This window comes from Tachypleus tridentatus, chromosome 9 (assembly GCF_004210375.1).
Source record: "Tachypleus tridentatus isolate NWPU-2018 chromosome 9, ASM421037v1, whole genome shotgun sequence".
In the NCBI taxonomy this organism is placed as follows: domain Eukaryota; kingdom Metazoa; phylum Arthropoda; class Merostomata; order Xiphosura; family Limulidae; genus Tachypleus; species Tachypleus tridentatus.
Window position 1 is genome coordinate 55,426,171 of NC_134833.1, and position 20,567 is coordinate 55,446,737.

A 20,567-nucleotide genomic window follows, 5' to 3' on the forward strand; every position below is an offset into this window, starting at 1 on the left:
CTGTATGGGTAACAAATTTGGTTTAGCTAGCATGTGAGAGGGGATAGGAAAAACACAGTAGCAACATCAAAATTCTAAGGGAATCCAGGAATGCAAATTTCGATCGATATTTAAGCTCAGCAACCTTAATATCTTTTCATTTCGCGCCATCATGCCTGGATGACTTTCAAGGTGCGTTTTAGCACCATTGATAGAAGTTAACACCAAATAAATAAGGAAAATTGCCGGGCGACATCAGATTCATCCGCCGCCTTTGATCATACTAAATCCAAAATTAAAGGGATGAGTTTGCGAAAAACAAAAACAAATTCACACAAAACGTGAAATAATATAGAATGTGTATACCTCATGAACATGAAATTTTTGAAGTGAGTAGTGTTATAGTTGACTGAAGTAAGAAGAGTGACCATTAGTAATTAAATAGTTTACAAAAGTAGTCAATGTCGTAATGTCATAAATGGTAATGAAAGGTACAGATGTACAACAGGACATCAAGGTGTGATAAAAATATTAATTTTAGTATCGTAGTATTATATGAAGAAGTGATGTTTGGATTAATTTCCTTAAATTTAGTGTAGAATGTTTGTAAAAGAAAAAAGTTCTATTGTTTACTTTCCTTCAGTAATTAGTGCATAAATATTCAGAAACACGATCTAAAGTTATATAAAATATTACAATCATATAGCTTGGCCGCCATATACGTTTGAGTTATAAATTACTTTTCACAATGACACAGGGGATCACCTGAAAATAATCTTACATGCAGGAGGGACCGCTGTAATCTTTGATATATCATAGTAGGTGATCTATGTCAGCAAAGGGAAAAGAAAAAAAAATAACAGAAAAGACCAGTGATGTGTTTGCTTCTCTTGTTTTGGTGAGAATACTTGATGACTAGGCTTACAGACCTTAAGTACAAAACAGCATTAATGCAATGTGTATTCTGAACTAGAACAGCAAGAATATATATATATATATAAGTATAAAAAAAAAACAAGTTTGAACCGTGTCTGGAATGAAATGGATCCTGTTAGAATAATTACGCTATCCTTCAACAGAGTGTATTATATGTCCAAGCAGAAATATCCATTCATTATGTAGATTATTTTTCAAGTATTTTCTAATAAATTACATTATATGCAATATTCCAGTAACGTAATGCATGAGAACAGTATAACAAGGATGTCTGAATGGGTATTAGTAAAGAATGGTGTATATATATTATTTTTTCCACATTAGATTGCTGATTAGGACGTCTTCCTACATCTACGTTTAATAATGGACATCTTCGAAATGAAATTTATGGCTACAACATCTGTCTTTTGTGCTTTAACAAGTATTCTTAGTACTTTCTGTGCAGAAGGTGAGTTTTGTAAGTCATATACATATATTAATATATATTACTGAATCAATACCTATAAAACACGCGCTGTGTGGATAATTCACCGGATAATAGAAATTTAAATATTTCAATTAAGATGGCGAGTGTCTATCACTAAGATTTAGTGCGAATTTTTCTGATATAATACGTTTTATAGTATACTGTTGTAACGAGTTATATATTGTTAATTCCCTACTGCATTTAAAATATGATGTCCAAGATTCAATAATGTTGGATTCAGTTAAAAGTAAATAATACACTTGGTAATTATGGTTTGAGGCCTATAAAAATTTATGGTTAATGCAAACCACTATTAACTTAACAACAAAACGAACATATTTTATTTCCATAATCATTTCGCCCATTCATTGAATAAGATACATCTACATATAGAAATGTCATTAATAACTTAATCATAGACATAAATAGTTTCCTTTGCACAAAAGCTTAAATGTAATTGGTTTCTTTAGGCATTATTCACCTCTGCAGCGCCCCTTCATTCCCTATATTTTTGCTCTCACAAAAATAGTTTTATAAATATTATGTAACAGTTAGTTTTCCGTCAACTATCTGTGATGTAAAATCAGATTTTAGATATTACCTAATCTACAACGCTTTAATTTGTTTGCAATGTCAACAGTTCGACAAAAATAAAGTTGAATGTCAGAGTTTGCGGTTATTTAAATAGATGCATTTTATTAAATGCACCTCAAACTAATTACTTTCACTACCTCGCATTCTTTGTAATTGTCACTTTAAATTTATAATGAATGATCAAGGTACTGTAACGTAAGAAAATTCGTCGACTCACTTCAAATAATCAAAACGTTGTCGACTCTGCATTTACTCCTATAAGTGAAATTATCATGAACGATATATTTTCAGAATTTGGAGGAGAGTTTACAGCAATGCTAGGCGGCCAAGCCGTTCTTCCCTGTAACATAACAATTCCAAGATTTCAAGAGGATATTTCTCTGATCATGTGGTACAAAGGAGAGTCCGAAGTTCCTATTTACACCATGGATGCAAGAAAAGGTACATTGCGTAATGCCGTACACATAGTAGGAGATGAGCTTCGCCCTCGTGCTCACTTTCACGTGGCTGAGCACCCACCGCTACTAAAAATTGAACCTGTTCGTGACATCGACGCCGGAATATACAAATGCCGTGTAGACTTTCGTTGGTCACGGACCATGTATCAGGAAGCCTTACTGAACGTCATTGGTGAGTAGTAAATATCTGAAAATCACACACAAATCATGCACTTAGGTACGTAAAAGTATTTTGATGTGTTTATAAGGAACCTTTTAACATATAATTTTCTATAGATGTAGAAAATAGTTACCTGTAGTTTTAGAATATTTGTACACTTTGAGTAAAAGTAAACAAGTATATAAATATTCCTAATTTTTAACGGAAGGAATAAAGAAACTGACCGTAAAAAAATCATGAAAATGGTAACTTACACTGTGGATTCGTTGACAACTAGACCATACCAAGTACGCATTTTAAAGCGAAAACAATTTATGATTTATTCATATACTAACATTTACTTTGAAATATTAGTTATAAATCTACTTTATCAAATAAAAATAATACATTTACGTCAAAACTCGCAGAAAACTAAGGAAAAAAATTGGAAATGTATTATATCGCTAATTAAGTTCAACCTAACACCGAAAATTGAATATAGTGCGCAAAGATGAAGATAAACAGTTTTCAGCCAAAATCGCAGCAACATAGCTTGATCAAAATTTTCGCTATTAAAATTCAGTCAATTATTAAGATTTTGTAGTTTCATATTTGACGTCTCATTGAAGGAATAAATACATCTGTAAATATATTTAACGAAAAAATATATTTTTAAAGTTTTCTAAGGTTATACATTCATTTCCAAGTTGTCGTTGTTTTTTAATTTCTCCCAAAGCTACACAAGGGCTATCTTCACTAGTCGTTCCTAATTTAGCAATGTGAGACTAGAGGAAAGGCAGCTAGTCATCACGACCCACCGCCAACTATTGCGCTACTCTTTTACCAACGAATAGTGGGATTGACCGTCCCATTATAACGTACCCACGGCTGAAATGGCGAGCATGTTTGATGCGACGGGGATTCGAACCCGCGACCCTCAGATTACGAGTCAAACGCCTTAACCCACCTCACATAGCCCTTAAAGTTTATAAAAGCCGAGCTATTTTCAGTGTGTTCCGTATTTACTATTTTATTTTGCAATATAGTTTGTTATTCTCGAGCAAACTGTTCCTACTTACGTGTTGGTGTAATTATCTGACAATCTATTGTTCAGGGAATTTGTTTTGTAAGACACTTCGTGGGCTAAGCATTGTGCATGAACACATGATTTGTGTCACGCTCACCACCCCTCCCGTATTATTCCGTTAAATTAGCCACAAGCTGGCGGTGGACGGTGTTGAGTAGCTCCTCTCCCTCTACTCTACCATTTAAAATTAAATAGTGACTGACACAGATAGTCTTTGGATACTTTTATATTAAATTCAACAATCACAAACAATAAGAAACTTCATGAAATAAGCGACTTATTTTAAAAGCGACTTGACATGTTATAACTAGCGTAGGGACTATATTTTGAGGATTATATTACAAAAAGTGGCATTACTCATAACAGGAATTTGTAATGCAGTAGAAAAGAATGTTAACTACGAATTTTTAGTTGCAACATTCTAACGCAGTTTACGGAATGAAGCCCTCAAATTCCTTTAATGTGAACAAATATTTATTGGAGATTGTTGTCAATATACATACCACGTCAACGAATAATGGAGCATCTTTTCACCAATGTACTTACCATGTGAACAAATAATGGAGGTTGTATTGTATAATACCAATATATACGTACCACTTCAACGAGTAATGGAGACAGCCGTTACAATTAAACATTCAAAGATAAATTTTTGATTATAATGTGTCAATTCTTCTATTTCTATCAAATATCACAAATTCATAATGCGTTGAAACAGTATTTTAACTGTATTTGTGCGTTTTTCTTACAGTAAAGCCACATCGGGTTATCCACTGTGTTCTCTAAAGAGAATCGATCCCCTGATTTTAGAATAGTAAAATCTATACACTTACCACTGTCTCAGCGGGGTACCATAGTCTTTTAATGAAGAATGATATTTAAAATGAAATGTAATTGACTCTATGTAAAAATCACTGAAACTAGTTTTTCACTAAAATAGTAACTGTTTTCTCAGGAAGTGTTACGTAACTTTTTGAAAGACATTCACTATAATATATCTAATCTTGAGATGACATTGAGTGTGGAAAAGCCAAAAGTAGAAAGAAATAGTGAAACCTGTTTTTTCGAAATATTATTTAATCGTTTAACTAAAATGTCTACTCCAATAACTGAAAATTCGTTTAAAAGATGTGACCAGTATACAATTTTTATTTTATAATTTCTGTTCCTAAGAGGTTTGCAGATTGCGCCACACTATAACATTAAGCGTGAAAATTCAAAGTTTAAATATAAAAAGAACTGATATAAATTACAAATTGATACAAAACGTGGTCCTTATATCACATGCATTAAAGTTTATATCGAGTTTTCCCTACATCTTGCTCTTTTTTTGTGCTTCTGGGTTTGTTACTTGTATTGTTATCATCATGTTGGTCGACATGACATTCACATTGGAGGACTAACTGTCGTTATCAAGGTTTATGTGATTCTGAGAGACGCAGGCATTAAAGATGGTGTTGACATAAGAGTCAGTTATCAAGAAAAGTTTTAAACTGGATGCAGTTGTGGAAATACATATCCTCGGTTTCCATTTCTGTGTTGATGTTTTATCGATATCAAAACGTATCGTTATCTCACTGGAATTCTCGGTTGTTCCAAACTTCACTTTTGATTTTATTTAATGTGCTAGTCCTATTTCGTTTGTTCTTTTGGACATTATTTGGTCCAAATAGCGATAATATTTCATTTCTTCTTTTTAAACTGAAATGCGTTTCCTCTCCTTCCCCATCGTATTTTATGCCATCATTATAAAATTCACGACCAAAATTCTCTAGCTCACCCAAGTGTTGAAATATTTTCTGGAATAGCGCAAACATAATTGCCACAACTCCAATGATTTTAGTAAAATTATTACAGTAAATATTCATTTTTTAATACAAAAATACACGTGTATATCTATGTGTTCTTAAAGTCCCCAACACGTATTCATATTAAGTTCTGCCAAAATGTAGAACTTACATTCCTACCCGTCAATGTAAGCACTCACAGCTGTCGGGCAAGCTGTGTCTTCTATATAAATCCACAATGGAACGCTTAAGAATATAAATATTTACTCATTTCCTCACATCTACGAAGCTTTACATGTTACAAAAATAGATGATTATTGTTGGGTTTTTTTTCGAATAGATCGAAACGTCCCAAAGTTCTCTGAATACCGTATTAAACGAATAACTTGAGATTTCATTTAAACCCAATATTATTATTATGAGTACAAGTTGTAGAATGATTACATATATTTAAAAAATATATATCTAAAGCAATTAACATCACTTCCCTTAAGTTAGCAAAGTTTACCAAACGAAAAATGTGAGATTTCTTCATGGATAAATGTTACAAACCAACACACATATATATATATATATCAAGTGCATGTTTAAATCTCTCTTCCATCAAAGTTCCATTTCTTTTGTTTCTCTTATTTCTTCCTCTTTGAACAATAAGGAATGGTTATTTGAATACATTTAATGTCAGCACATAAGAAATGCCAGAATCAATGAAGACAGTTCAGAACAGATGATGTTTTCAGTAGATTCGTTCAAGGTTAGATTTAATATGCTAATTGAGAAAGATGGAAAGCATATTAAACAGTTTCTGAGATACCTTGCATCATGCAAAGCTTTTCTGAATAAAATGTATGATTTCCAATGGATTTTCTTTCTAGTCACCCGTCACAATTCACTGTAGAGACCATGATAACTTAGCTCAATAGATCATTTTGCTTTTCAAATTTTACATTAAACACATCTAAGCAATGAGCTACTTTTGCTATTTTCACAGCAAGTATCGTAACCTGATTTTAGCGTTATAATTGAGTGAAGTAACAACAACAATATGGTATGACCACAACTAGAAAGTAACCAGAGAGTTGTTTAGCTTGTATTATAATTTCTTTCAAACTTATAAAAGACTACATTATCATAGTCATCTCTTAATTTGTACAAATATAATAGAATAAAAGCTACTCAACACTCATTGTCTACCTTCCTGACTTGAAAGGGAAATTTAACCGTATAGCCTAGCTACTTAGCAGGAGCTAAGACTAGAATAATAATATATGTACAAAACCTGTTATGTCATACTTTTTCTGGTGAAAAGTAAAGCTCAGGAGTTATTTCATTGTGGAGACTTCCTACCATACAGGAGATAATACAATAAAGTTTATTTACTGATGCAGTAGCATAGCGATATGTCTGTAGAATTACAACGCTAGAATTCAGGCTTCAATACCCGAGGTAGGCAGAACGTAAATAACCCTTTGTGTAGCTTTGTACTTCGTTACAAACAAACACATCTTTGGCGATGTTACTGTCTTCTGGTTGCATGCTGTCCCGTTGATTTCTCTTATAATTCTCTTTTCTTAGCTAAGTCATAAGATTTTTGTTTTCTGTCTTCTTATTAAAGCAGAGGTGTTTGGTATCCTGCCGATAGTCTTGTACTGGATTTAATAAATTAACGTTACATGGCTTCCATCTTTATGCTTTTGCTGGTTGTGGGAAGTTAATATGTTCTTCCAGGGTCATATAAAATGTTGCTGCTCTGTGAACCAACGGATTCCTAACTGGTTATTTGTGAAATAGTAACCATATTTAACCACGATAACATACTACTGTTCACCAGGATCTGTACATCGTACTATATATGGTTATTCTCTTTCATTCTCTGCCCAATATCTGTTTCCTGTTTAGGTTAATTTCCCAGGTCCCACCCTTACCGGATGTATTTTACACATGAGGTAGATGTTGGTTACTAATTCTTTCAGCGGTGACTGTCTTCTGAGTCAACTTTTAGATATTCATCTGCTTATATGGTGTCTGTGAAGTGGCTGTAGAAGTGAAATGTCCCAATTCAAAAAAAGCAATAGTTCGATAACGAAATACATGTTCTTATCAGTGTGAAGTGAATAATTTTAATTCTAAATGCTAGTTGTGCTTTGAAATACTATTGGCTTAAGCTCATCCCAAGATCGTTGTCAAATAGATCTTTTTTTTTTATCTTTACAATATTATTTAGCTGACGAGCATTCATACTGATCGTCAGTGTGAATCCAGAACGAAGTGGGTTAAGATTTGGTATAGGATAATTTACTGTTTCTAGTGTTAAGAACTTTGTGTTTTATTACCTGTCATTACACATTTGTGATTTAGATATGTGCAAATGAATTTGGGTGAGCTAAGTGGATCGTATGTAACTAGTAGTTGTACCTATAACGGTTTTCTTTGAACAATGTTCATGGTAGATATTGCTGAAATATTGAACTGCGGTGATTATTGGGTCAATATGTTAAAGCTAGTGACAGTGAACTCCTCAAATTAAGAGTTTAATTTCCTTAAAGATGATAATGTTTCACAGAGTTACCCCTCCTGGCATTGTAATAATGAATCATATTGTGAGATGAACAAAATTTGGGTCACATTTGTTACGCATGCTTTGTTGTCACCTTGGTGTTTAAAACTCTGTTTTCCTGTTCTTCTCTTTCAAAATGATCAGTCAAAGTCCACTGTTGAGTGTACGAGATTCGTTTCTCTCGAGGACGCCTAACTAATAAATATTTTTCAATATATAACTGTTTCTAGGCAATACATTAAAAACTTGTTATTTAGGACCTCTGAACTTAGCTCTCTCTGTTCTAACAAGGCAAACGAATATTAGTATATAACGAGCCTAATAAGCTGCTGCTGAGACTCTTGAGGTCAGAGCATTCCAGAATATAAATACTTTTCTACCATCGAGAAACCTTACGCTGATCAGATAAGCAGGGTTCTTTGTACTGTTTCCATTATTTAGTAACATATTACGTTAAAGTTTCCCTTTCACTTAGTGATCTTCAAGGTTAACCAATGTACGTGATGCCATATAGCTTATCTTGAAGACTTGTATTGGTCGTTAATCCCGTATTTCACAGATTCATCTGTCTTGATGTCATACACAACTAGACCACAGGTAGTTCATCGCTGGGACTAATCTACCTAATATATTAGTCTCAGACTCGACTTTGATTCCTTGTACATATGCCTAAAGTAAACTTACGTTAATTTATATTAGATCTAGAATTAAAGAAAGAACCTTTCAAAAAAGAGAAGTAAATCTAAAGATGACCAATATCAGTCCTCGAAAATAATGTAAACAAGATAGCAGAGATAACATTTGTATCACTCTTACACAGTATGTTAATGTACAAAAATAGGATAAACTCAGTTGTCATTGAAGAGTCATATATGTATTGCTATATGTTAGTTTTTGCCTATGGCATTATATAGGGATTATTCTGTTTACATTGTTTTGGAAGTATTGATATTAGCCATCCATACATTTACTTCATTTATTTCAAAGTTTTCCTTTACTTGTTTTTATTGCTGTATTTTAATAGACAAAGATAGATTGTATTTATAACCAATTTCTAAATACAATGAGGTTCCAACTGTAACATTTATTGGTTATCTATTATTTGCTAGTAATTCCTGTTTCACCCTGTACTTAAGCTTTTTTAATGGAACACCACATTTCTGTAAAAACGCTAACTTCAAGATATGAAGATAGCATCTTTACACTAGAATTATGATATTTTTAAAATTACTACTAGTTATTAATAATACTTATAAAAAATGGACAATTCATTTAACCTACATCACCTCAGCAAAATTGGTTAACATCATTGTTTTGGATTTTAAAATATCATTTAATAATAAAAAACAAGAAATTCGAACTTTGTACTGTGATATTACAAACATTTCCATAACTTATAACTCAGTCATTACAAAAATATTCTTATAAAAATGAAATACTGTATAGTATTGAAAACATCTCAGATATTTAAAATAAACTTTCGATGAACAATTTAAGTAATCCCTACATACACAGTGCTACTGTCTGCACAATAAATAATTAAATGATAATTTTGTACTTTTATTTATAATTCAAATAACGGGAGTGCTACGTGTAACTATAAAACTAAACACTAGATCTATAAATTATAGTAACTCTGTACTTATGAAAATGAATGTAACGAAAACAGAACACTACTTTGCTCTCGTTTTGAAACTAAATCTTACTAACTCGTATCAATTCCACATAGTTGGTGATTATACAACGTATCGAAAGAAACATATGACACATTTGTACTTATAACTGTATGGTAACAATTAGTAAGTATGTAATTACATCTATACCTAATCATGTGGTAAGTTAGTGATTATTAGACCATGAGTGAGATATTTATATTTTTTTCATTTTCTCTCCTTTTTTTCTCTCTTCCTTGTTGTTTTTAAAGTATCTTTCATATTCTAAACGATTTTAAATAATTCGTTAACATGAATCATTGAGCATTGTTCATTATTTATTTTAAAACAGACCTAGATCTCTCAATTTTAAGTGAACTAATGAAAAAATTATTACGTATCGTTGACCAACGTGGGAAAAGCACAGCTTACAATCTTTTGAAACGACTTGTAGACGCTATAAAGAGATTGCATCAATTTTTTCCCTGTTTCCGTTTTATCTTCTAAAAGTAAAGAACAGGAAAGAACAGGACACCTTGTTTTTAATATGAACAAATGGAAATTAAGAACTGGTTCTCACTGCATAACATGAAAAAAACAACAACGACAGTGTAACTACAGCAACGATATAAACAATTGCTAAGCTCAGCTAACTAATAATAGGTTAGTAAAATTACATAAACTATACAAATGAACTGAACGTAGATATTGTGGTCTGTCGTGTATTTATGTCTAAGGCGCTTTAATCTTTATCTGCGGGTCGTGGGATCTAAACCTTCCTTCAAAATGCTAACCTTCTTAGCCATTGAAACATTAGGGTGGGACATTCAACTCTACTATTGGTTAAAAAAGACTTGGTATTGACGGTGGATAGTGTTCACTAACTGCCTTCCAATTAGCTTATCACATCAAAATTAGTTCTTGTATAAATTCACGTGAAAACTCGATAAAAAGGAATATTTATGGCATTGGATAAATTAAACGAAATATTTGTAACAAAAATTGTTTGCTTTTGTTATTTTGAAACTCGCGCAGAAACTACACGAGAGCTATATTCACTTGTCGTTCCTAATTTGGCAATGTAAGACTAGAGGTAGGGCAGCTAGTCATCACTACCCACCACCAACTATTGCGCTACTCTTTTACCAAAGAATAGTGGGGTTGACCGTCACATTATAACGCCCCTACGGCTGAAAGGGCAAGCATGTTTAGTGTTACGGGGATTCGAATCCGCGACCCTCAGATTACGAGTCGAGTGCCTTAACCATTTGGCCGTGCCTGAGCTTGTAACAAAAATAAATTATTTGGCGATATGCACATTGGTGTTTTAACTTGTGAAGCTAAACCAAATATAGCTGTGACAAAACTATACTTGAAACATCAGTCCATCAGTTTAGGAGTAGTACTCTTACTTAATATAGAATTCATATTTAAAATTACAGTGGCTTACATCTTTTTTTTTTAGACTGGACATAATACCACCATCTTCAACAGTTTTCTTTCTAATTCCACATCAATACATTATTTATGAACGTTCTTCCTTCAAAAACCATACCAGTATTCCATATGTCAGCGATTTTGTTTCTGTCATCACACCAGTACAACTTTTCGTCAATGTTTTTCTTTATAAAACCACATAAAATTCACTATCAGTGAATAATTTTTTGTAAAGCAATACCAATATTAAAATTCATCAATAGATTTCTTTCCAAAGATATATCAAAGGCTAGAAATATCTCACTTTTAAAGTTTCAAAATTAATTTTCTAAATAAACTTGGTAAATAAACCGTTACACTGCTTTGGAAGACACGAAAGAGTTACAACAATGAGTGAATTTAGCGCCTTCGGTAACTGCGCGCTGAGTGTGTAGTCTATCAACACATATTGTACATCAGTTGAAATGATTGTGCAAAGTAAAACATATCCATTTTATACTTATTTTTTTTATCTTGAATTTTGAGGAAGATTATACACGACTCAGACTATAATGGAAATATATTTCCAAATTTATCAAATATAAGTCATGTTTTCATCTACTTTAGGACAGAGGTCAAACTTTTATTCTATCATTGCTCAAAATTTAGAAGCAAAGGTGATTCGAAATCAATATAACGCAATGCAACTGAAATTAGGGCCTAGATGAAAAGTTTGGTATAAATACAATGTCAATGTAACTCGATGTTTCACGTAGCGATGAAAAAGTTGAAGATCTTAGGTTAACACTGGCGAAATGTCGCCACCATCAAGTTCACCTGATTTTCAATTTATAGTAAAAAAAAAAAGAAACAAGACGTAGAAGAAACTACGTATAATTGGTTTTATTTTATTTCTTTCTGCGAAGATTTAATATGTCACTTATCACACCATTTGCAAAATCACACCAAACACAAACGTCTAAGTTCTTGACCTGCTTTGTTTGTTTCGATAATATATTGTTAGAGGTCTCATATAATTGGGCATAATATTAATTAACTGAATCTCGTCTTAAATTGCATATTGGTTAAGTCAGAGTTCCTTAAAAAGTAATATTTATTTATCTAGGTATTCAGAAATTGAGTGGTGACATAACTGTACACAATACTTATCACACCAGTAAACGTTTATATCATGATTGACCATTTTAGGCTTAACCACTCAGTAACATCAGGCAAGGCATAACTCGTCCTCGTAACTGAAATAGACCAAAAATGTGTAGAAAATAGCAAAGTTTATAATTTACCTTTGATTTGAATAGTCTATTTATGAACCTGATATAACTATATTTTGAGCTGTTCTACTTTGTATTATGATTATGTTCGCGTTATATTTACACCTATAGCTTTATCTGATTGTTTTAGAAGTTTCGCACCAAGCTTCTAAAGGGCCATGTACGATCGCATCTATTCCCAGTCCTTGAATGTGAAACACCTTGGTCACGCACGGTTTGCCTTAGTTTTGATACCACAGGTGCAACCCTAGTAGAGTATGTAGCGTTACTCCGTTCGCTCAAAGCAAAAATTATTTTTATGGAAATTTCGCTAAATATTGGTTTCGGTAAAAATCTTGAGATCATACACTTAGTTTCGTTTTCGTTTACTAGAACACATGTTGACGCTATTTCATAGGCTAATTACTTTATAAATTTTGTTTGGCTTTAATTTCCTCTCAAAGCTACACGAAGGCTATCTGCGCTGGCTCTAATTTAGCAGTGTAAGAAGACTAGAGAGAAAACAATCATCACCACCCACCGTCAACTCTTGGGCTAGTCTTTTTACCAGTGAATAGTGAGGACTGACACTCCCACTGTAATGCCCTCACAGCTGAAAGGGCGATGATGTTTAGCATGACGGGTATTCGAACCGCGACCCTCAAAATCCGACACTAGTCTTTTAATAACGTAGCCATGCCGAGTCTCGATCTTAATTATATATAAATTTATGCATCTCAGTTTCTCTAAGACTAGACCTAAATGCGTACTTTTCTAATTTTTTCATGATTATACTTGTATATAGACACGCAAATAGTGGGATTGACCGTAACATTATAACGCTCCCACAGATTAATGGTCGATCATGATTGATGTGACTGGGATTCGAATTCGGAACCTACTGATTGTGAGTTAAGCGCCCTAATCACCTAGTCATGCAGGGCCTTTTATAAATTTATGCAAGGCCGATGGTGAACCAATCTGCTAATTAACAGATTGTATCCATAGTAAATAATTTCACATCTCTCTCTGTGTGTGAATTTCAAAATATTGAACATCAGATTCAACAGTATAAATTTTCTACAAAATTGCAACATAATTCAAAACACGTGGAAAAATGACATATAAAACATTCAACATAACAGTTACCTGTTCATTATTTAAAGATTAATGGTTTGAATTTCTTGAATGTCTTCTAATCTGATATTCGTTTTTCATTATCATGATTATTCTTAAAAAAAACTACAGTCAAGTTGTTTCTCAACACTAGTGTTTGTTTTCTTTATCAATAAGCTTAATATGTATTATTTTACCCATTAATTTAAATTACGTTCGTATGAATGTTTAGTAGTTAAATCGATGTCTACGTGAAACAAAGTTCATATTTTATATATATATATATATATTTTGGTTTTCGATTCTTAAGCGCGAAACTGTAGTACGGGGTAAAAGTGTTGATATGCCACTGCAAAGATTGCATCCTGGATTTTTACAGATATAAGCAAGCAAGTTTACGGCTGAGCACTTGTTTGTTTAAAGTTAAGCAAAAAGCAACACAATTGGCTGTCTCTGCTCTGCTCACCATAGGTATCGAAATCCGGAATATAGCGTTATAAGTACGCAAACATACCGCTGTGCCACTGGTGGTGTTACAACGGCTGAGTGACTTTTATAAATGTTTTGATATACTTTTTGTTTGTTCATTTGTTGAATTTTACGCAAAAATATTCGACGGATATCAACTCTAGACGTCCTTAATTAAAGTGTTTGTTTTTAAATTTCGCACAAAGCTACACAAGCGTGAAACCTCTTTTGTGTTTGAAGCTTCAAACTAGGCTGGATAAAATTTGCAATTTATATTTAGTTGAAGATATGATATCTAGTATTGACATTTCGTTTTTGATTAAACAACCTTTGTTTTTGTTTTTTGGAATTTTGCACAAAGCTACTTGAGGGCTATCTGCGCTAACCGTCCGTAATTTAGTAGTGTAAGACTAGAGGAAAGGCAGTTATTCATCACCACCCACCGCCAACTCTTTTACTAACGAATAGTGTGATTCACCGTAAGATTATAACGCCCCCACGGCTGAAAGAGCGAGCATGTTTGGTGCTACGGGGATTCGAACCCACGACCCTCAGATTACGAATCGAACGTCTTAACCACCTGGCCATGCCGGATCTTTGATTAAAAGTCGAGCTTCCCCAAATGATTGACAAGAAAGAGGAGAGTTAGTCAACAAAATCCACCTTAAGTTCTTGATGTTACTTTTTGTTGACTGAATAGTGAGATTTGGCCTAGATATTACGACACACTCACTGGTAAGAAGCACGACTTTTTTGCTTTTGTTGTAGTACTAACAAGATATAAACTACTGATTTTCAAGTAAATATTAAGCCATGCTTAAATTGCGTTAAAGTATCTCAGAATTAGAGTTAGTTTTATATTTTTCAGTTTGGCGTTTAATTATGATATAGAAATATAAAAATTAACTGTATAAAGTCTAAGTACGAAATAATATAAGCACTTGGAAATGATAAGTAATAGTACCCATACTAAGTGGACCTTGAGGGTGTGCTCCTGGGTATTTTACTTATCCATGTGCGCGCACATCTTTTTAGTTAGGCAAGTTGGCAAAAAACACATAGGAAAAAAACGTAGTTTCTTATATTACAGATAGAGAAGCATGTACGTGTCTGTTATGTGTGACCGCCATCAGCTACGTTTGATATTATAATTCATTTAATAATAGTGTAACAAAATCTTTACTAGACGTTTTAAGCGGTATATTTATTGTTCTAAACTTCGTAGTAAGAAGTTGACGTGACATTATGTACTTTCCGATCTCTTCTTATTTCAAATATCTTTAGGTTGGTATACAACGGTTTCTTTTTAAACTCAACTCGCTTCCCATAATATGCATTCTAAAAAAAAGAAGAACTTCAATGGCCAAAGATAAATATTATTAGTTTTAAAATTATTAATATTGAACTTATTAATCGATGTAACTTGCTTTATGAAAATACGTACAGGTTATAAAATGTAATGTAGATTAATACAACTCAGATCGAGATAATTAAGAAAAAATATCCAGGAAATGTTTGATATTATAGCGGTGTTGGCCTTCCTTTGATATATTTCAATTTATGTGGAAAATGCCTTTGTTTTTCTTAACAGGATAATGTCCCCAGCTGGTGCAGCAATGAGTCTACGGATTTACAACGCTAAAAGCAGGGGTTTGATTCCCCTCGGTGAATTTAGCAGGTAGCCCAATGTGGCTTTGCTATAAAATCACACACACACACACTTAATAGGGTAACTGTTATTATTGTATTTATATTTCACTGAAAATATACCTTTGAAACTTCGAAATAAATGAAACTTGATTGTCGATGTATTTTCGTCCGCCACAGTTCCTTAAGTTATTTTGCAAACATGTTCAGTTGAGCGCCTTTAAGCCGCGGACCAGTAAACCGCGAAATTGCTTAAGCCGCTGTAGCATGTCTTGTGAGCGATGTGAGCGAGGATTATCGCGGCTCACCGCTAATTTAAGAATGTGTAAAAACGCGGCTTACGAATTTATTCCTGGCTTTATAACTTCAATGATATATTTAAAAAGGATTTGCTTTAATTTGGAAAATAAATAAAATTTATTACAATAGAAATCGACCGTTAGTCTACCTTATCTGCTCTCTATGTCACACCTCACCATACATTAAAGTTAATCCGCGGTAAATCCGTGAAAAAAGTGATCAATAATTAAAGTATTATTTTTAATAATACTCCTTGGCGGAACTGTTGGCGAGTTCGGCTTTTCAGTCACAAAGGTTTAAGCCGCGGACCACTTAAGCCGCGGTTAAGCAGGTTGACCCCCCAAATACCGTGGCTTAACGGCGCTCTACTGTATAAGTTTGCTCTCTTAAGCGGCCTTTTTAGTGGCTCAGCGTTAAATCTGCGATCTCATAACGTTATTAATTAAATTGCGACACCTATAGTAGGCACGATACATTATGTATTTAGTTTTTACTTACAATCATCGCAACCCCTTACTTTAAACACACAGATGCACAGTGAGCTAAATATATACGTCGCATTCATCGCTTTTATGGAACGACAAATTGTAGAGTTATAAGTATTCACGTTGACGACTAAAACCACACGAGTCACATTCTTGATTTATGATTAGCCAGGTTCATAAAGCACACTGTGTTCTCGAATAAAATATATTTACAATGTTCATATAAGCAATTTTAGTTACTCGTTTCCGTAATGTTTTGTTATGCTAAATCCAGAGAAAAATCCATACGCCCGCATGAACAACGTCATTTACAGTTTTGATAGTATTAATAGAAATTCACGTTATGTGTATTTTCGCGATAAGTTAACTTTATATATATTATTCTGCCTATTCCCTGTTTCTATTGCTATAAATACCGAGAAACATTATCTACAGTGCAGCTGCACTAAAACCATATATTGATGTTAAAATTAATTAGTTTATCCAGTTCCTGAAGGGATCGATAAACCACTCAGTGTTACAGTGTATTTTGGAAATACATATGTGCTATGTTTCCTATCTAGATGCCTCACTCTTCATGTTTTCTGTTGTAAAATAAAATGTATCACAGTTGTATGTAACCTGGAGCGTAACTCATTTTTGTGTGTGTAAATAGTGACGACAAGTGATTAAATGGCAAGCTATGTACCTCACACCTACATTCAGTTGAGGCATAATTTTTCTCTTTCAAACAGTTATTTTGTTGTCAACCAGAATTTCTACTACTGTTACTGCCTACCAAACATATCTTCAACATTGTAACATATCACACTACCTATGTTTTTTTGTATTTTTCTTCCTCTGTGCTCCGTGTATATACAGCGTACTGACAACGCACTTCAACGTTTTGAAAAAAGCTAAGCCTATTTTAAATTAGAGACTAATAGCTTTTCTCTTTGTTTTTTTTTCTTTTTTGAAATGCGACAATACTGTATATTATAATTAATGCTAAGTTTATTTTGGTGGATATTGTAAGGAATGGATATATTTCCAACTTAATGTTTTCATAGCTAAGGAAAAGATATATATACACATTGATAATATTATATATTTTCAAACTCGTGTTCTTTCTTATACGAGAAGTTTTTGAATCTAAATAGTACGACTTGTGAATCCATTTTATCGTTTGTTTCATTTAAAGATTTTATTTCTTTAGTTAAAATATGACGTATACAAGCAATGTAATTGAGACGTGTTTTGTGGCCTTCTGCAAGTACGTTCCGCATGTTCCTTTGCGGGGTCCCTGCATACGAGAAGCATATGCATAAGCAATAATATTCAATAGAATGCACCTACTAGCACTCCAACCACAAACGTATATTTTAATTATTTGATTGCACCTACTCTGAAAGTTCTGGATACTTTTTATTCCACTGCATTACATTATTACATCACTTCCCTTTGCAGGCGTAACTGAGAGCGTAGTGGAAAAAAGAGCAACATGTCTCTTTCTGTAAACACTTCGCAAAATCAGTAAAATGATGTTTTGTATATACGCTACAAACACGAAAATGTAATAACGTAAGTGCCAATCTAGACAGTTTCGGAACTATGTTGTTCGTCTAACAGTATATGCTGGTATAATTAATTACACCACGTTCTAATATACTTTATTAAACTTGTTTTATTGATAGCATGAGTTTTTATAACTAATTGGTTTAATAGCCTCCATTTCCGTTTATCTATTTTTAGATTAATTGCAAACTAAATTTTTTTTATTTCTTTTTTCTTCGTCCTTTTTCAGTGCCACCTCGAAGAATATTTATTTTAAACGAAAAAGAAGAACGGATCCAAGGTAGCATTGGACCATTCCAAGAAGGTTACTCGCTTACCCTCGTGTGTGTGGCCCAGGGTGGTAAGAGAAGGCAGTTTTTGCTCTAGCTGAACTCATATGATCTGATATTTCATAAAGTGTGATGTGGTTTGTTGCTAATTAATCCCATTCTGTTTTATTTGTCCATAAAGTTTTCTAAAATATTTCGACAGATTAAAAATTAATTTAAAATGTTCTATTTGATGTTCCGGTTGTAGGAAAGCCCAGACCGGTAGTATTGTGGTGGAATGACACAAACTTAGTAGATGACACGTTTACAATTGCAAACCACGACACGGTTCGTAACGAATATGTCATCAAGAACTTGAAAAGAGAGAACCTTTTCTCCGAGTTGAGCTGTCAGGCGTCAAATTCTAATCTCACAGACCCCGTCACCAGCTCTGTAATCTTGGATTTGTACTGTAAGTAAGTTTATGATTTAATATAATTAATGTTACTTAAATACATATTAGAAAATTTAATCATCTCGACGCACACACAGATTACTTTTAGATTTTGCAAGTTACATTTCATTACAATTTAGTATTGAAGTTTGATGGAAATTTATTTAATGTTTTCTACTTTAATAACTGGAAGAGACTCTTTCTATCTCTTTGAATAACTTGAATTTATTTGATCATATGGTAAACAGTATTTTTAAAACTGTGTTTTTTTGTTATTTATAAACTTTATGTGCATTAGGCAAAGCAAAATCAAAGAATATACTTTTCTATAAACATATTCTGCGAATATGTGTAGTACAGAGACAAAATATATTTTTTTGAAATAAGACAATTGGAAGTGCGCTTAGACTCTAAGTTAGGATAAGAAAATAATTAATAGAGAAACAACTCTGTATTTTCTTTCTAAGTAAACAGATATTGATTATAAAAAGTAACTAAATTATACTTGGACGTTATGAAAAGGCACTAAAAGAAACAAGATCGAGTGAAATCGTTTTTATAAGCAACATAAACTTGAAATGTTTGTAACTTGAAAAACTTGAAACATAGCTCCTACTTAACCGAACGATGAAATATTAAGCAAACATTGTGGTTTATTCTGGATGTTCCAAGTGTAATAAAAACTCGTTATTTAAACGACATGAGGAAGAGGGAGGAAGGCTTGCTGGTATTTCCACTAGAAAACGAAGAACGAAATATTATATAAAAAATACGCGAAGTTCTATAGAGAAGTAACAGTGAAAATACTATTTGTAAAGACTATAAAACATAAACACATGTAGTAACTGTTCAAGTTGAACATGCATATTTCTTCTAAAATATATGTGGTTTGTCATTCACGTAAAATAATGGTATAAAATTTAGTTGTGGAATCTTTCTTTAGCAAAGTAACTGTCTAGTAAATCTGTAAACTAGACAGAAAAATTATTGAGTAAAGATAAGCGTAATGACACTAATTTTAGTGTCATTCTAATTCTTTTTGTGTTTATGATTTAAAGAAAACGTACTTACAATGTATTGTACTTTAGTAGTTACGTTTTTCATTTAATTGTACCTTTCTGTTCATGAACATTCAATAAATCAAAGATATTGAGTTTATGTTTCGTTGAATTAAACATTAAAACGTTTGATTGATGATTCAAAGCTAAGTAATTTTCGTAAAGGCTTTGAAATAATAGTAAATATATAGTACATAAACAATAATAATTATTCATAAAAGCATCGTCAGTTGGTCTAAGAGAACATAAATCATGTTTGAAAGAATGAAGCCTTCTTACACAATATTTTAGATAAATCAAATCCAGTAAAAATAAATACATATTCAAATATACGGCCAAATCACAACAAACTTTTCTGTGCTTGATTTACGTTTTAGTATATTTACAAGTAAAAAATAATTACGAAGCTCTTTTAGGAAATTAAAGTCACGTATAATTTAAAATATTTACCTTCTTATTTTGATCGTTTTAGTAAACACCATATTCTATTCTAATGCAATATTACATTATCACAAACCAATCTAGTTAGTTTCCTGTATATGTTAGTTTAGTGTGAAAATGAGCTGAAACAATGATGCATAAATCAAGGTGAGATAATTTATTGGAAGTAGCTTTAAATTGCTTACTGATTTAAATGGTTAAATCGACGTTATATCTATTCATGGTCGATGGTGTTGAACAGTGTCTTTCCTCTAGTCAATCACGTCAAAAATTCGGGACAGCTAGCACAGATATCCTTCGAGTAGTTATTGCTTGGAATTTCACACACAAAAATAACTTGCTATTTATATAATCTGGTTTCTTTTTTATATATCACATCCATACATGGCTGACTCTGTTATTGCAACTGATGTTTATGTATTGAACAGATATCAAATTGAATGAAGAATACATC

General features: G+C 32.7%; 1 protein-coding gene across 4 annotated transcripts in view; it reads left to right on the forward strand.

The window, feature by feature from the left end:
* LOC143225276 (nephrin-like) overlaps positions 1–20,567 on the forward strand; it is a 90,141-nt gene that overhangs the window by 39,687 nt on the left and 29,887 nt on the right. For all 4 annotated transcript variants that reach the window (XM_076454375.1, XM_076454376.1, XM_076454373.1 and 1 more), the window contains 4 exons: positions 1,240–1,363; positions 2,267–2,605; positions 18,142–18,252; positions 18,429–18,632. In XM_076454375.1, coding sequence (XP_076310490.1) covers positions 1,279–1,363; positions 2,267–2,605; positions 18,142–18,252; positions 18,429–18,632 — 739 coding nt within the window. In that variant the 5' untranslated portion in view covers positions 1,240–1,278. The remainder of the gene's footprint in view (positions 1–1,239; positions 1,364–2,266; positions 2,606–18,141; positions 18,253–18,428; positions 18,633–20,567) is intronic.